Genomic DNA, 13,928 nt, shown 5'->3' with positions numbered 1-13,928 from the left:
CTTTGTGCCAGAGCTTCACCCTTGCTCTCTCATCTTTTCAGAGAGGACATGCTTCAGAATGCTGATATGGCCCAACAGCGTTACAAAACATCCCTGCAGGAACTCAACACCTGGATGGACAATCTTCCTAACAACCAAGTGCAACCCACTGCCAGCCTCAGTGAAGTCCAAAACAAACTCCAAGCCCAGAAGGTACATGTTATTTAAGCACAAGGAAGTAGAAATTCAAACCTCTCTTTCAGTCCATGTTTGATAACAATTGTATGTATTGCATGTGTATGAATCTTTTAAAACTATTGTACCACATGATATGAAGTCTGATACATCGTGTCCTGCTGTCGACTATTGTTCATTTTCAATACGCCATACTTGGTTTGAAGTTCCTTTACTTAACTTGTCAAACTAGATAGAACAATGAAGAAAAAATAACACATGCTGCATCAATGTAGTCTTTTTCATGGAAATCCACTCATTTTTTATGGTAATCCAATCAAATTTTCACAGAAAAATCACACAATTTGATGGTAATCCATTCAATTTTGTTTAGTAATCTATTCTGTTTCATGATAATCCAATCAATTGTTCATGGCAATCAACTCTTTCATGGTAATTTACCCAAATTATCATGGTAATCCACTCTATTTCATGGGAATCTACTTCATTTTCATGGGGGGAGCATGATAGCCTAGTGGTTAGCACATCACTTTACAGTACCAGTGACCAGGGCTCAAATCTCGTAACTGCCTGTCAGGAGTTTGTACATTCTCCCCGTGACTGCATGGGTTTCATCTGTGTGCTCTGATTTCCTCTCATGTTCCACAGACATCCTGGTTGGTAGGTGAATTGGTCATTGTAAATTGTCCTGTGATTAGGCCAGGGTTTAATCGGGGAATAACCGGATGGTGCAGCTCACTGTGCAGTATCACAATGAATAAATAATCCATTGTTTAATTGTAATCCTGTCCATATTTTGTGGTGATCACATTTCAGTTTTGTATTGATGCAGTTCACTTATTTGGAATGGCTGTAATCACTCAAGTTCGAGCATTAGTAATCATTCACATTTTCAAGGAGCACGGCACACTTCTTTTTGTATGAATAGCATTTCTTTAGAAAACAAATCAGAAACTAAGATATTGCCCCCAAGATCAATAACACCTTGGTGGTCACACTGATGATCTCTGATTGTTACAAGCTGTAACTCTAAGTGTGTACTCCTTATCCACCTGGTGAACTTTCGATGGACAACTTTTCTTGGACTATGAAAAGAAGCAGACACGTTAACGTACCTGTGCTGAAAACAATGTATCAAGCGCACAATATTTTCCAAGCCTGAGCTAATATCACCTCACTGAAGATAACCAGGGTTTGGCATAATGCAATCTTTGGCACAAGTTGGGTGGATGCCTTCTGAGCTTCCACCCAACTTGATGGAAACATTGATTGAGATGCTTCTCAAGCTTGATTTATTCTTCAACCTGATACACATGTTAGAGCCAAGGGGACCTAGGCTCACTCCATTGTAACATCTTTGATTTTACAGAAACTGGTAGACGATATCAAGAACCAGGAATCCAAGAAAGATGAACTTGTCCATCTCTCTCAAGACTTGCAGTCAACACTGAAGGTATGTGTTGGCTTTAGAGATTCTCCCAATTTCTCGTCACCTGATTACTCCTGTTGTCAGGTGTAACTGCTGCTTCCAAACATGATTGGGCAAAGTAGACCCTGGATCAGGGAGATGTTTAACTTAAAAAGATTATTCCAGCTTTAGAAACAGCCAGGTGTCAAAGAAACCAACAGAAAAAAAATTGGAGGTAGGAAGAAAGGATTAATTTTGTGCATTGCCAGGTACGTGGATTGGAGGTGTCATGGGATAAGTGCAGATAGATCAGACAAGGTTAGATTGGCATGGATAAGTGGGCTGAATGACTTGTATTATTCTACCATTCTACAACACAGAGGTTTGGATTAGAATAATGACATTTTGCAATAATGATATTTACACTTTGAGGTAGGGGTGGGAAGAGGTTGAGTTTTACTTCAGCTGAGGATGGCTGCATTTGGCTCTGTTCAAAGTCAAATTCTGCCATTTCTTACCCCCCCCCCAATTTCTGCTCTGCTCAAAGTCACATTCTTCTATTTCTTACCCACCCCCCCCAAATTTCTGAGCTGCTCAAACTCACTTTCTTCTATTTCTTACCCACCCCCCCAAATTTCTGAGCTGCTCAAACTCACTTTCTTCTATTTCTTACACCCCCCCCAATTTCTACTCTGCTCAAAATCACTTTCTTCTATTTCTTACCTGCCCCCCAAATTTCTGAGCTGCTCAAAGTCACATTCTTCTATTTCTTTGCTCCCCTCCACCCCAACAATTTCTGCTCAGCTCAAAGCCACATTATTGCACTGTTTTGGACCAGCTGCCTAATTTAGCCAGCCTCTTCCACCCCAACCCACTCCTCACAAGGTGGCGTTGAGCTGAAGGTTCTGAACAAGAGGGAAAGATGGGGTTCAAGACACAGGGGATTTCTCTGGGCCTGCATTTATGAAATCAGTAATGTTTTGCTTGTTTTCTTTTCCCCAAAGGATTATGAAACCAACAATGACAAGTACCGAGCATCTCTGGACCCTATCTCTGGCCCATCTGGCCCGAAGAAGCTAAGAACTCAGACACTGCAAGACAGCATTAAGGATCAGGTAAAGACAAGATCTTGGCACCAAGGTGTGCTTAGAATGTGCAGCTTATCACCACAGGGAAGAGGTTTGGTGAAAAGAATGGATATATTCAAGTAAAGACACATATGCTGATAGGTTAAATGAAGTGAAAAGGGGAAAAGGAGGGGTAGCTGAAGATACAATGGGAAATACAAATGCTGACTCAATCTGATGGACTCAAAGACCTTTCCCTCTAGCGTATGTTCTGTATGACTTCTAAAACTCCGTGTAATCTACGTCTGATCAGTCATGTCATCTCAATGACCACTTGCCTTTCTTTACTTAAGGAGATTAGCAACTCCAGCATGAACCAACCATCAGTCATAAGATAGAGTTATAGAAAAGTACAGCACAGAACCAGCCCCTTTGGCCCATCTAGTCCATGCCAAAATCATTTTCAATCTTCCAGGTGAATGCAGATCAGCTAACATTTGGGGAAATTTGGTGAGACATCAGGAGTGATTTCAGCCAGTGCTGAAGACAGTGACTGGGTTACAGGTAATTGGTTTAGTATTGTCACATGTCTACAAGACAGTGAAAAGCTTTGCTTGTGTGCCATCCAGACAGATTATTTGAGGAAGCACAAAAGGAAAAATAATAACAGATGCAGAATGTAGTATACAGTTACAGAGAAAGTGTGGTGTATGTAGGTTGATAAAGTACAAGGGCCATGGCGATATAGATGGTGAGGTCATGAGTACTTTTTGTACAAGAGATTCATTCAAGAGTCTTATATACAAAAGGATAGAAGTTGCCCTTGAGCCTTGTGGAATGTGTCCTCAAGCTTTTACAGCTACTGCCCATTGGTTGAAAGCAGGAGAGAGAATGACCAAAATTAGTGGGGCTCTTTGATTATGTTGGATGATTTACCAAGGCAATGGGAAGTATTGACAGAGTCCATAGAAGGGAAGGTGTGTTTACAATTCTCTGCAATTTCTTGCAGTCACTGTGGCATGAGCTCAGTACAAGTATTTGTGACTCAAGTTCCTTTATTGGTGATATCTGGGGTCTGATGTACTCTGTGATGGACTATGCATCTCATAGTAGTGTTACATATCCCGTAAGGGTTAAAAAGAACCAGCAGAAATGGACACACCTGGGGTCCGAGTCTTCCGTAAACAGGTTAGCAAAGTATATGCATATATATAGGTGAGTAAATAAGGTTCCCATGCTTCCCCAGCTCAGGTGGTTAGGTGATACAGTCTTACGGTGGTATAGTAAGTAATCAGTTCAGTTCTGGAATTTGATTTGAATAGAGTTGGAGAGAGAGAGATAGAAAGTTGGTTTGTCTTCCCAATGCCGATGCCAATCCTCCATGTCATCCTCCTGCTCCCGAAACTTATTTAAAGTCACCAACTTGTGACCACAGAAAGAGGAATGCCGGTTTTTCCACAGTGAGCTATCAACCCAGGCCAGGGTTAAACACACCGATAGCTCCCCAACTAGTCACTCCTTTGTCCACACTGTGAGCAAAACCCCACCCATGGGCACACAAAGCTCACCAGTGTCCTCCTTGCCTCTGGTGTCGTGTGTCTCTTGTGCGTCTGATTAAAAAGTCAACCGACCTTGTATATATCTCAATAGTGCAGAACACCAGCTGTCCATCAGATAGCTCTGTCCTTCAGTTTCCGAGGCAACTCAGACTTTTTCTCTCTCCCTGTTGCTGAATTAGCACACAAGCTGTTCGCTCCCTCTTTCCCTTGTTACAGGAACAGTCCACTTTAGAATAATCCTTCAGATCTCGTCACAGTAGAAAGGTGACTCATTCAAGTTTAATGAAAAATTCAGGTACAATGAAAAATGTTGCAGGAACATAAACATAAGGAAATCTGCAGATGCTGGAAATCCACACACACACACACACAAAGTGCTGGAGGAAGTCAGCAGGTCAGGCAGCATCTATGGAAAAGAGTACAGTCGACGTTTTTGGGCTGAGATTCTGAAGAAGGGTCTTGGCTAAGATGTTGACTGTCTACTCTTCCATATTTTCTGCCTGTCCTGCTAAGTTCATCCAGCAATTTGTGTGTTACAGGAACATAAAATCACATACACAATGTTTACTTGAAAAAAAACATGAATTAATCATAAATTATACATAATTTAACATGAAAGAACACAATTAGATCATAAACCCCTACAAATCCAAATTGATTCAAAGTGGTTATAGTAAGAAGAACAGTAAGGTACACCTATTATAATGAAAGCTCAAAGATGTCAAGATTATTCTGCTTAGAGAAGTGAAGGTGAAGGGAAGATTTAATAAATATATTTAAACATAGCAGATGGTTCTAATAGGGGAAGTAAGCTGATTCCATTGACAGGATGTTTGGAAACTGACAGCAAGAAGAGGAGAATATTTTGGTGTCACCGATTGTTACAACCTGGGCCACACTACTTGAAGAGCTGATAAAGCAGACACAAAAAACCCCAAAATGTAGCTGTGTATTTTATTTTTATTTTTTTTAAATAAAGGAAGGAATAGGAGTGTAAGAACAGAGGTAAGGAGGAATTTTATTAGCCAGAGAATAGTTCAATCTGTGGAATGCTCTGCCACAGGCAGCTGTGGAGGCCAAGACCACGGGTATATTTAAAGCGAAAGTTGATAATCTCCTGATTGGTCAGGGATCAAAGGTTATGGCAAGAAGGCAGGTGTATGGGGTTGAGTGGGATCAAGGATCAGCCATGACGTCTTATAGTCTTATGGAAATGGAACTGATTATATAATAATTTAAAAGCCAATATGGTTACAATGGGTTGGCCGGACTTCTTCTGTGTCGTGTGAATTAATGTCCTTGTCCCTCACTCACCCTTTTTCAGACACCAATTACAGTGAATATACTGTATGTGACTCCCAAATAACATTCTTTGTTTCCTTTACAGGAGAAGAACATGGTCAAACGCTTTGCTGAAGTCTCATCGTCAAATGATCAGCTGCTGAGCCAGCTGGAATTTGTGACAAAGGTTAAGCAAAAGGTAATTAAAGTGATAGCTGCTGAGAGTTCTTGGCACCTGAGAGTTAAGGATTACACATTGTTGATGAATGTACTCTCGCCCGTCTTTTAATTCTGGTACAACTCTCCAAGGTCTAACCTGCCACCCAGCAGCAGATCCATAATTCATTATCATGGGCTGCAGGGAGAGCTGACTCCTTGAGGCTCTCCTGGATGAATTCAGATAACATTTCCCTTCACATTTGGCTGCACTTCAGGATGCCCAATGCCCTTTACAGTTCATGGTTTCATGAAATTCACATCAGTGAGTGTTTATCATCCAGTGGCCAGTGCTCAGAATTTTGCTCCTACATGCACGTGACTTTTATACCCTGGAATACACCAGAGGTACAACTATTACAAAATGATTGCAGGGGAGACTACGTGGGTCAATTATTTGTGGAATCTTAGATTTACTTAGCAAGTTCTCTCTGTATCAGTATTACAATGGACCTTACATGAACAGTGTGGAATCCCAAAACACTTACTGGAAAAGATATTGTGGACTTCCAGAAGGGTAAGACAAAGGAATACATACCAGTCCTCACAGGGGGATCAGAAGTGGAGAGAGTGAATAGTTTCAAGTTCCTGGGTGTCAAGACCTCTGAGGATCTAACCTGGTCCCAACATAGCGATGTAGTCATAAAGAAGGCAAGACAGTGACTATACTTCATTAGGAGTTTGAAGAGATTTGGCATGTCAACAAATACACTCAAAAACTTCTATAGTTGTACCGTGGAGAGCATTCTGACAGACTGCATCACTTCTGCTATGGGGAGAGGAGCTACTGCATAGGACTGAAAGAAGCTACAGAGGGTTGTAAATCTAGTCAGCTCCATCTTGGGTACTAGCCTACAAAGTACCCAGGACGTCTTCAGGGAGAGGTGTGTCAGAAAGGCAGCGTCGATTATTAAGGCCCTCCAGCACCCAGGGCATGCCCTTTTCTCACTGTTACCATCAGGTAGGAGATACAGAAGCTTGAAGGCACACACTCAGCGATTCAGAAACAGCTTCTTCCCCTCTACCATCTGATTCCTAAGTGGATATTGAATCTTTGGAGACTACCTCACTTTTTAAAAAAATATACAGTATTTCTGTTTTTGCATGTTTTTAAAAATCTATTCAATATACGTATACTGTAATTGATTTACTTAGAAACATAGAAAACTTACCGCATAATACAGGCCCTTTGGCCCACAAAGCTGTGCCGAATATGTCCTTACCTTAGAAATTACCTAGGGTTACCCACAGCCCTCTATTTCCCTAGGCTCCATGTACCTGCCCAGGAGTCTTTTAAAAGACCCTATTGTATCCACCTTCATCACCATCACCAGCAGCCCATTCCATGCACTCACCACTCTGAGAAAAAAAACAACAACTTACCCCTGACATCTCCTCTGTTCCATCATCGAAGCACCTTAAAACTGTGCGCTCTCGTGCTCTGGGAAAATGCCTCTAACTAACCATGTGACCAATACCTCTCATCATCTTATACACCTCTATCAGGTCACCTCACATCCTTCGTCGCTCCAAGGAGAAAAGACCAAGTTCATTCAACCTATTCTCATAAGGCATGCTCCCCAATCCAGGCAACATCCTTGTAAATCTCTTCTGTACCCTTTCTATGGTTTCCACATCCTTCCTGTAGTGAGGTGACCAGAACTGAGCACAGTACTCTCCAAGTGGGAACTGACCAGGGTCCTATATAGCTGCAACATTACCTCTTGGCTCCTAAATTCAATCTCACGGTTGATGAAGGTCAATGTATTGTATGCCTTCTTAACCAGAGAGTCAACCTGCACAGCAGCTTTGAGTCAACTATGGACTCGGACCCCAAGATCCCTCTGATCCTCCACACTGCCAAGAGTTTTACCATTAATACTATATTTGACCTACCAAAATCTCACACTTATCTGGGTTGAACTCCAGCTGCCACTTCTCAGCCCAGTTTTGCATCTCATCAATGTCCCTCTGTAACCTCTGACAGCCCTCTACACTATCCACAACACCCCCAACCTTTTTGTCATCAGCAAATTTACTAACCCATCCCTCCACTTCTTCATCCAGGTCATTTATAAAAATCACAAAGAGTAGGGGTCCCTGAGGCACACCACTAGTCACCAACCTTCTTGCAGAATATGACCCATCTACAACCACTCTTTGCCTTCTGTGGGCAAGCCAGTTCTGGATCCACAAAGCAATATCCCCTTCGATCCCATGCCCCCTTACTTTCTCAATAAACCTTGCATGGGGTACCTTATCAAATGCCTTGCTGAAATATATATGCACTACATCTACTGCTCTACCTCCATCAATGTGTTTAGTCACATCCTCAAAAAATTCAATCAGGCTCATAAGGCATGATCTGCCCTTGACAAAGCCATGCTGACTATTCCTAATCATATTATACCCCTCCAAATTTTCATAAATTCTGCCTGTCAGGATCTACTCCATCAACTTACCAACCACTGAAGTAAGACTCACTGGTCTATAATTTCCTGGGCTATCTCTACTCCCTTTCTTGAATAAGGAAACAGCATCAGCAACCCTCCAATCCTCCGGAACCTCTCCTGTCCCCATTGATGATGCAAAGATCATTGCCAAAGGCTCAGCAATTTCCTCCCTCGCCTCCCACAGTAGCCTGGGGTACATCTTTTCCAGTCCCGGTGACTTATCCAACTTGATGCTTTCCAAAAGCTTCAGTGCATCCTCTTTCTTAATATCTATATGCTCAAGCTTTTCAGTCTGCTGTAAGCAATCCCTACAATCACCAGGATCCTTTTTCATTGTGAACACTAAAGCAAAATACTTGTTTATTTATTATTATTATTTGTTTTCTCTGCTTGATTATGTATTGCATTGAACTGCTGCTGCTAAGTTAACAAATTTCACGTCACATGCTGGTGATAATAAACCCGATTCTGATTTTGATTCTGAGCTTCCTCCCTCTTTCTGCCTCTCAAGACACTATTGTGGACAATGTTATTAGAAGTCATTACTCGGAAAATAGCCAGCTATCAGAAAGTGAGAACCTTAATCAATGTTCTCTTTCCCACATTAGGCAAACCAAAGCTGAGGTAGCTTCTCCAAATAGGTTTGGGTTCTAACACGGTCTCTGCCATCTGGAGGAACTGAATATTGAGTGAGGGAGAGTTTTAGTGATGTTCATTACAGATCACTAGCATCCCTGGTTTAACAACATCATATGACATATTTGTAACAGAAGGCATGTCATTCACTGTTTAAATATGGGCTCTTCATTTTATTTTCCTCTCATTATTTACAGAGTACTTCTCGATTATGGACAAAACATAGGATGTTTGCTCTTGCATAGTTATCAAAATGGATAAATGTAGTGGTGACAATGTTAAGCCTTGCTTTTGAGTTTCAGAATTGGAGTACTTTCTGCTGTGTGTGTGGCTCTGGTTGAATTTCCATACCTGTGTGCTTCACTTGACCTGAAATTATCTGCAGTGTCATTGTCTGTGTCACTGTACCAGACCACACTAAATAAGACTGATTATGGGTCATGGGCTTCACATTTACCCACAATAATAGGCTTCTGTCTTAAAGTTTGGATTCAAACCCTCCTCTTAAAGCAGAGACAGACTCTTTGCAGTTAAAAATCAAAAAGTAAGTCAGTTCTGATCAACTAAAAGAAGATGTTATGAAAGTTGCAAATGACAACTAATGAACCCCAATGACTGGATGACCCGCTGTGATGTGGTTTGTCAGACTAAGCTTTGTTGTTATGTCTGATGGTCAGATGACTGAACATTGATTCACATACACCGGTACTAGGGCAACACTAATCCAATAAAAAAAACTTGGAGATCTTCTCTATGCAGAGAGTAGTTAGAATGTGGAACTCACCACCTTATAGGTTGGTTAAGGCAAATGAATACTTTAGGAAAGCAGTGCAAAGATATGCAGAAAAGGTTTAATAGTGAAAGATATAAGTACTACTGTTAGAGGGCAAATGGCCTGTTTGTTTTTAATAACATGCAATACTGTGTAAATAATGTACATTGATCTAAAACTTATTATTATTATCTCTTTTAAGCACCAAGAAAGTCCAATAGATGACGTTGTTATGCAACAGAATGTGAAGTCAACATTTGCCAGCAAAGGTGGTGACATCCAACAACAATACCAAGATGAGGCAAAGAAGACCAAATTAGCTGAAAAAACTCTTCAGGAGGAGAGCAAGAGACTTAGTCTTCTAAGAACACGTCGGCCAGTGGATAAAATGGAAGAGAAAGAGGTGGTGGAGTACTACAGGGACCCCAAAATAGAAGCCAGCCTTTCTGACTTGCGCAATGAAATCCACCAAGTGCGGAAACAGAGACAGGACACCCAGAGTAATATAAATTCAACTAGGCAGAAAATTAATTTGCTGGCAGATGATCAGAAAAATGCCAATACTGGGCTGCTCACTAAAGAGGTGAAGAAAATTGAGAGGCTCCCTGCTTTGGATGTTGAAGCTGAAAATCTACGCAGTGAAATTAATACTCTGAGAAGGGAAAAGCAGATAACTATTAGTGACTGGGATCGTCTAACAAGAGAGGTCACCATCCTTGAGCAGAAGCCAATCAACATTAAAGAAAAGGTTGTTGTGGTTGAAAAAGTGAAGGTAGAAAGAGACCCGAATATGTTGAAGGCTTCCAAAAGTCTTCAAAGCGAGATTGAAGACGAGTGTCATAAAAAACAGGTGCTGACTGAAAAGATACGCTATATGCTAACTCAGATTGAGACCTTGGAGAAACAAGCCGGAAAAACTAGTCCAAAGGTAATGATTAAGGAGATCAAGAAGATAGAAAAGGATCCTCAACTTGAAAAGGACTTGGTCAAATTCAGGAAGCTTTGTGAGGAAGAAAGCCAGAGTAATAGTGATCTAGAGAGAGAACTGAGTGAGCTGCAGATGAAGTACAGAATTATCTATGATCAGAAACCAAAAATAGAAACAAAAGAAATAGTTCAAGAGAATTTCCGTATCCTTCCTGAAACTGAGCAAGAGATAACAATATTGAAAAAAGAAATACGAGAAACTGCAAAGAGAAGGGGTGATGTGGAGATGGAAATCACCATCGCCCATGGGGACCTAGAAGTGCTGAAAGACAGGAAACCTCAAATTCAGTATAAAGATATCACCAAGGAAGTTGTGAAGCTTCAGAAAAGCCCAGAAATGCTTAAGGAGATTGATCAACTCAAACATAAACTCCCTCAAATGGATGATGAACATGGTGATATGCAGGTACAGATTAAGAGGTTGAAAAATGAAAGAGATGAGTGGCGGAAAGAACGGTCAAAGATTGAGACCAAAGTAGTGACCAAAGATGTTGTGAAGTATGAAGATGACCCAATGCTGGATAAGGAAGTGAAGCGACTCCGAACAATAATCCGTGAAGAATCGGAGAAACGAAGGAATATTGAAGCAATAGTGTTTGATTTGCAGAATATGTACTCTCAGTTGCAGAGGCAAAAGCCTGAAGAGAAGATTGTGGTTCAGGAAATGGTTCGCTTAGAAAAGGATCCAAAACTTGCCAAAGAACACTACAGCCTGAACACAACCTTAGATGAAGAACGAAACCAAAGGCGGAACCTGGAGAGGGAAGTCCAGCATCTGAAAGCTCTGATAGAGGAAAGAGAGAAAGAACTAAACCTTGAGGAGGAAAAGAGTATTCACCAGACCATCAAAAATGAAATGGAAGGAATCAAATATAAAATACGCAACCTAGAGTCCAATCCTCCTCCCTTGGAAGAGAAGATTGTCACCGAAGAAGTCCTCAAGGTAGAAAAGGATCAAGGTCTCGAAAGATTAGCTGGATCCTTACGTCAGCAGCTAGACCAAGAAAGGAATAAAGTTACTAATTTGGACAAAGAAATCAAGAAAATTCAACTCCAGTTGGAGATTCTCCACAAAGAGAAATCCCAAGAAAAACTCATCTGCAGGGAAGTTATCCGGATAGAAAAAGACAAGGCCTTGGAGGAAGAGCGTGCCCACACACGAGATTTATACAACAAGGAGAAGAATTCCAGGCTGGACATAGAAGAGGAAATAAGAAGGGTTAAGGACAGGTGCGAGAAATTGGAAAACACGATGGTATCACGAACTAAGTTGGAATCAGATCTGAGAAAAGCCAGAGATAATGCTTTCCATGAGAAGTCAGCACTGGAGGATGAACTGAAGAACCTGGAGGCAGAAAGAGAACAAAAGACCTTTGTCCATAAAGAGGAGTTCAAACGTCTGAGTCAGCACCATGTGAAAGAAAAGCAAAGAAAACAAGAGCTGGATGATAAAGTATCATGGATAGAGAAGGAAATCATGCAGGAGAGGGACAAAGTCCACGGGAAAGAGTACACAATCCGAAACCTTGAGTCACAGATCAGCAGGGAAGAAGCGCGTCAACGAGACATCCAGATGAGAGAAACCAATCTGTCTACAAAGATATCCATTGTGGATCCAGATACTGGAAAGGAATTGTCACCCTATGAGGCTTACAGAAGGAACATAATAGATCGGGAACAATACATCAACCTACAAGAGCTGGAGTGTGATTGGGAAGAGATTTTCACCCATGGAATATCAGGAGAAACCTCTGTCCTTCGAGACAAGAAGAGTGGGAAAGAATACTCCATTGATGCTGCTCTGAAAGACAGAAGAATCACAAAGGAAGAGCTGAAACGCTATAGGGATGGAAAGCTTCCAATATCTGAGTTTGCACTGTTGGTAGCAGGTGAAGAGAAACCAACAGCATTCCATATCAGCACCGTGAATTCCATGCCACCAATTTCTTCAAGGTATCAATCAACAAACTATTCTAGCCCAGGTTTTGCAACCTACCGGGGGCACACTGACCGTGATCAGCAACCCATAGCTGGAGTGTTTGACAACACCACTAACACAAAGATATCCATCACCAGTGCCTTAAACAAGAAGCTACTCGAGCCCATCACAGCTCAAAGGCTGCTGGAAGCACAGGCAGCTACAGGTGGGATCATAGACATCTCAACTCGGGAAAGGCATTCAGTCCATAAGGCTTTAGACAGAAGCCTGATTGACAGAACCCATGCGAGAAGGTTGCTCAATGCCCAGAAGGCTTTCACTGGGCTTGAAGACCCTGTCACCAAGGAACGCCTTTCTGTGGGGGTGGCTCTTCAGAAGGGCTGGCTGCCCAATGATGTTGCTTACCAGTACCTGGAAGCCCAGTACCTCACTGGGGGACTGGTGGACCCCAACCGCTCCGGCCGTGTGTCTACCAAGGATGCCCTCATGTCGAACATGATCGATAACAACACCGCCAGAGTCCTCCAGGAAGAATCCAACTATGCCAGGGATCTTGTTGATCCCATGACAGAGGAGAGAGTCAATTACAAAGAACTGATGAAGCGCTGCAAGAAAGATGAGCTTTCTGGCCTCTTGCTTCTCCCAGCCAAGTCAGACCCACATGTGTTTTCCAGCTATCAATCACCAAGCCGCTTCGACACTGGGCCTCACTACTCTTCATACTCTGGCTTGTATTAACCACTGCCAACAGATACCACTGAGTGTTAAGCATGCATTACCTTCAAATTTTAAAACAAACAATCTTACTAACTGTTTTGAATTATATTACGTGTTTCCTTACTTTCTTTCACCATGGGTTTAAGGCTGTTCTAATCAAGTCTCTTTTTTATATATTTAAAGGTTTATATAATGGGGGATTTCAATGCTATCTCATTCTGTCTGCCACATTTCTATAGTAAGTGTGTGGAAAATGGTAAGGTGCAGGATGTGAAACATTGGTCTGCTCTTGTGTCATAGAGACTTCATTACAGCATCAAATATTTCATTAATAAAGATGAATATGAAAAATATTCAAGTCTTGTTCCATTCAGTTAAACAATTAATGTTATCATAGGCTAATTCAATTACTTAAAAAATACTTATTGACTCATGTAATTTTAAAATGCCTCTAAATATTAGGAAAATTTAAAAACATTAAGCATATATTTGACTTTGGCTGGGGGTCAAAGAGTGGTCCTGAGTTCTTTTCACCTCTTCTAGGTGTCTCAGCCTCATGGAAGAGCTATTGCATTGAGTGGAAGTGTCCAGGGTAAGGGACTCGATGGGCTGGAAGAGAGTGTGGCTTGGGAAGAAGGTTGGGTGGGGGGAGGGGAAGGAATACAAACTTGAAGTCCAATATCCCCTCATGATAATGTTTTACAAGATGTCCCAGGTTT

The 13,928-nt window shown here is 41.6% G+C and overlaps 1 protein-coding gene across 1 annotated transcript in view; it reads left to right on the top strand.

The window, feature by feature from the left end:
* LOC140714962 (envoplakin-like) overlaps positions 1-13,562 on the top strand; it is an 83,094-nt gene extending 69,532 nt beyond the window's left edge. The window contains exons 18-22 of the mRNA XM_073026667.1: positions 42-192; positions 1,544-1,627; positions 2,587-2,697; positions 5,596-5,688; positions 9,769-13,562. Coding sequence (XP_072882768.1) covers positions 42-192; positions 1,544-1,627; positions 2,587-2,697; positions 5,596-5,688; positions 9,769-13,230 — 3,901 coding nt within the window. The 3' untranslated portion in view covers positions 13,231-13,562. The remainder of the gene's footprint in view (positions 1-41; positions 193-1,543; positions 1,628-2,586; positions 2,698-5,595; positions 5,689-9,768) is intronic.
* Positions 13,563-13,928: the final 366 nt, after the last annotated feature.

The sequence above is a fragment of the Hemitrygon akajei genome, chromosome 22 (assembly GCF_048418815.1).
Source record: "Hemitrygon akajei chromosome 22, sHemAka1.3, whole genome shotgun sequence".
Classification (NCBI taxonomy): Eukaryota; Metazoa; Chordata; class Chondrichthyes; order Myliobatiformes; family Dasyatidae; genus Hemitrygon; species Hemitrygon akajei.
The sequence above is the reverse complement of the archived record's forward strand: the minus strand, read 5'-3'. Positions and strand labels throughout refer to the sequence as shown.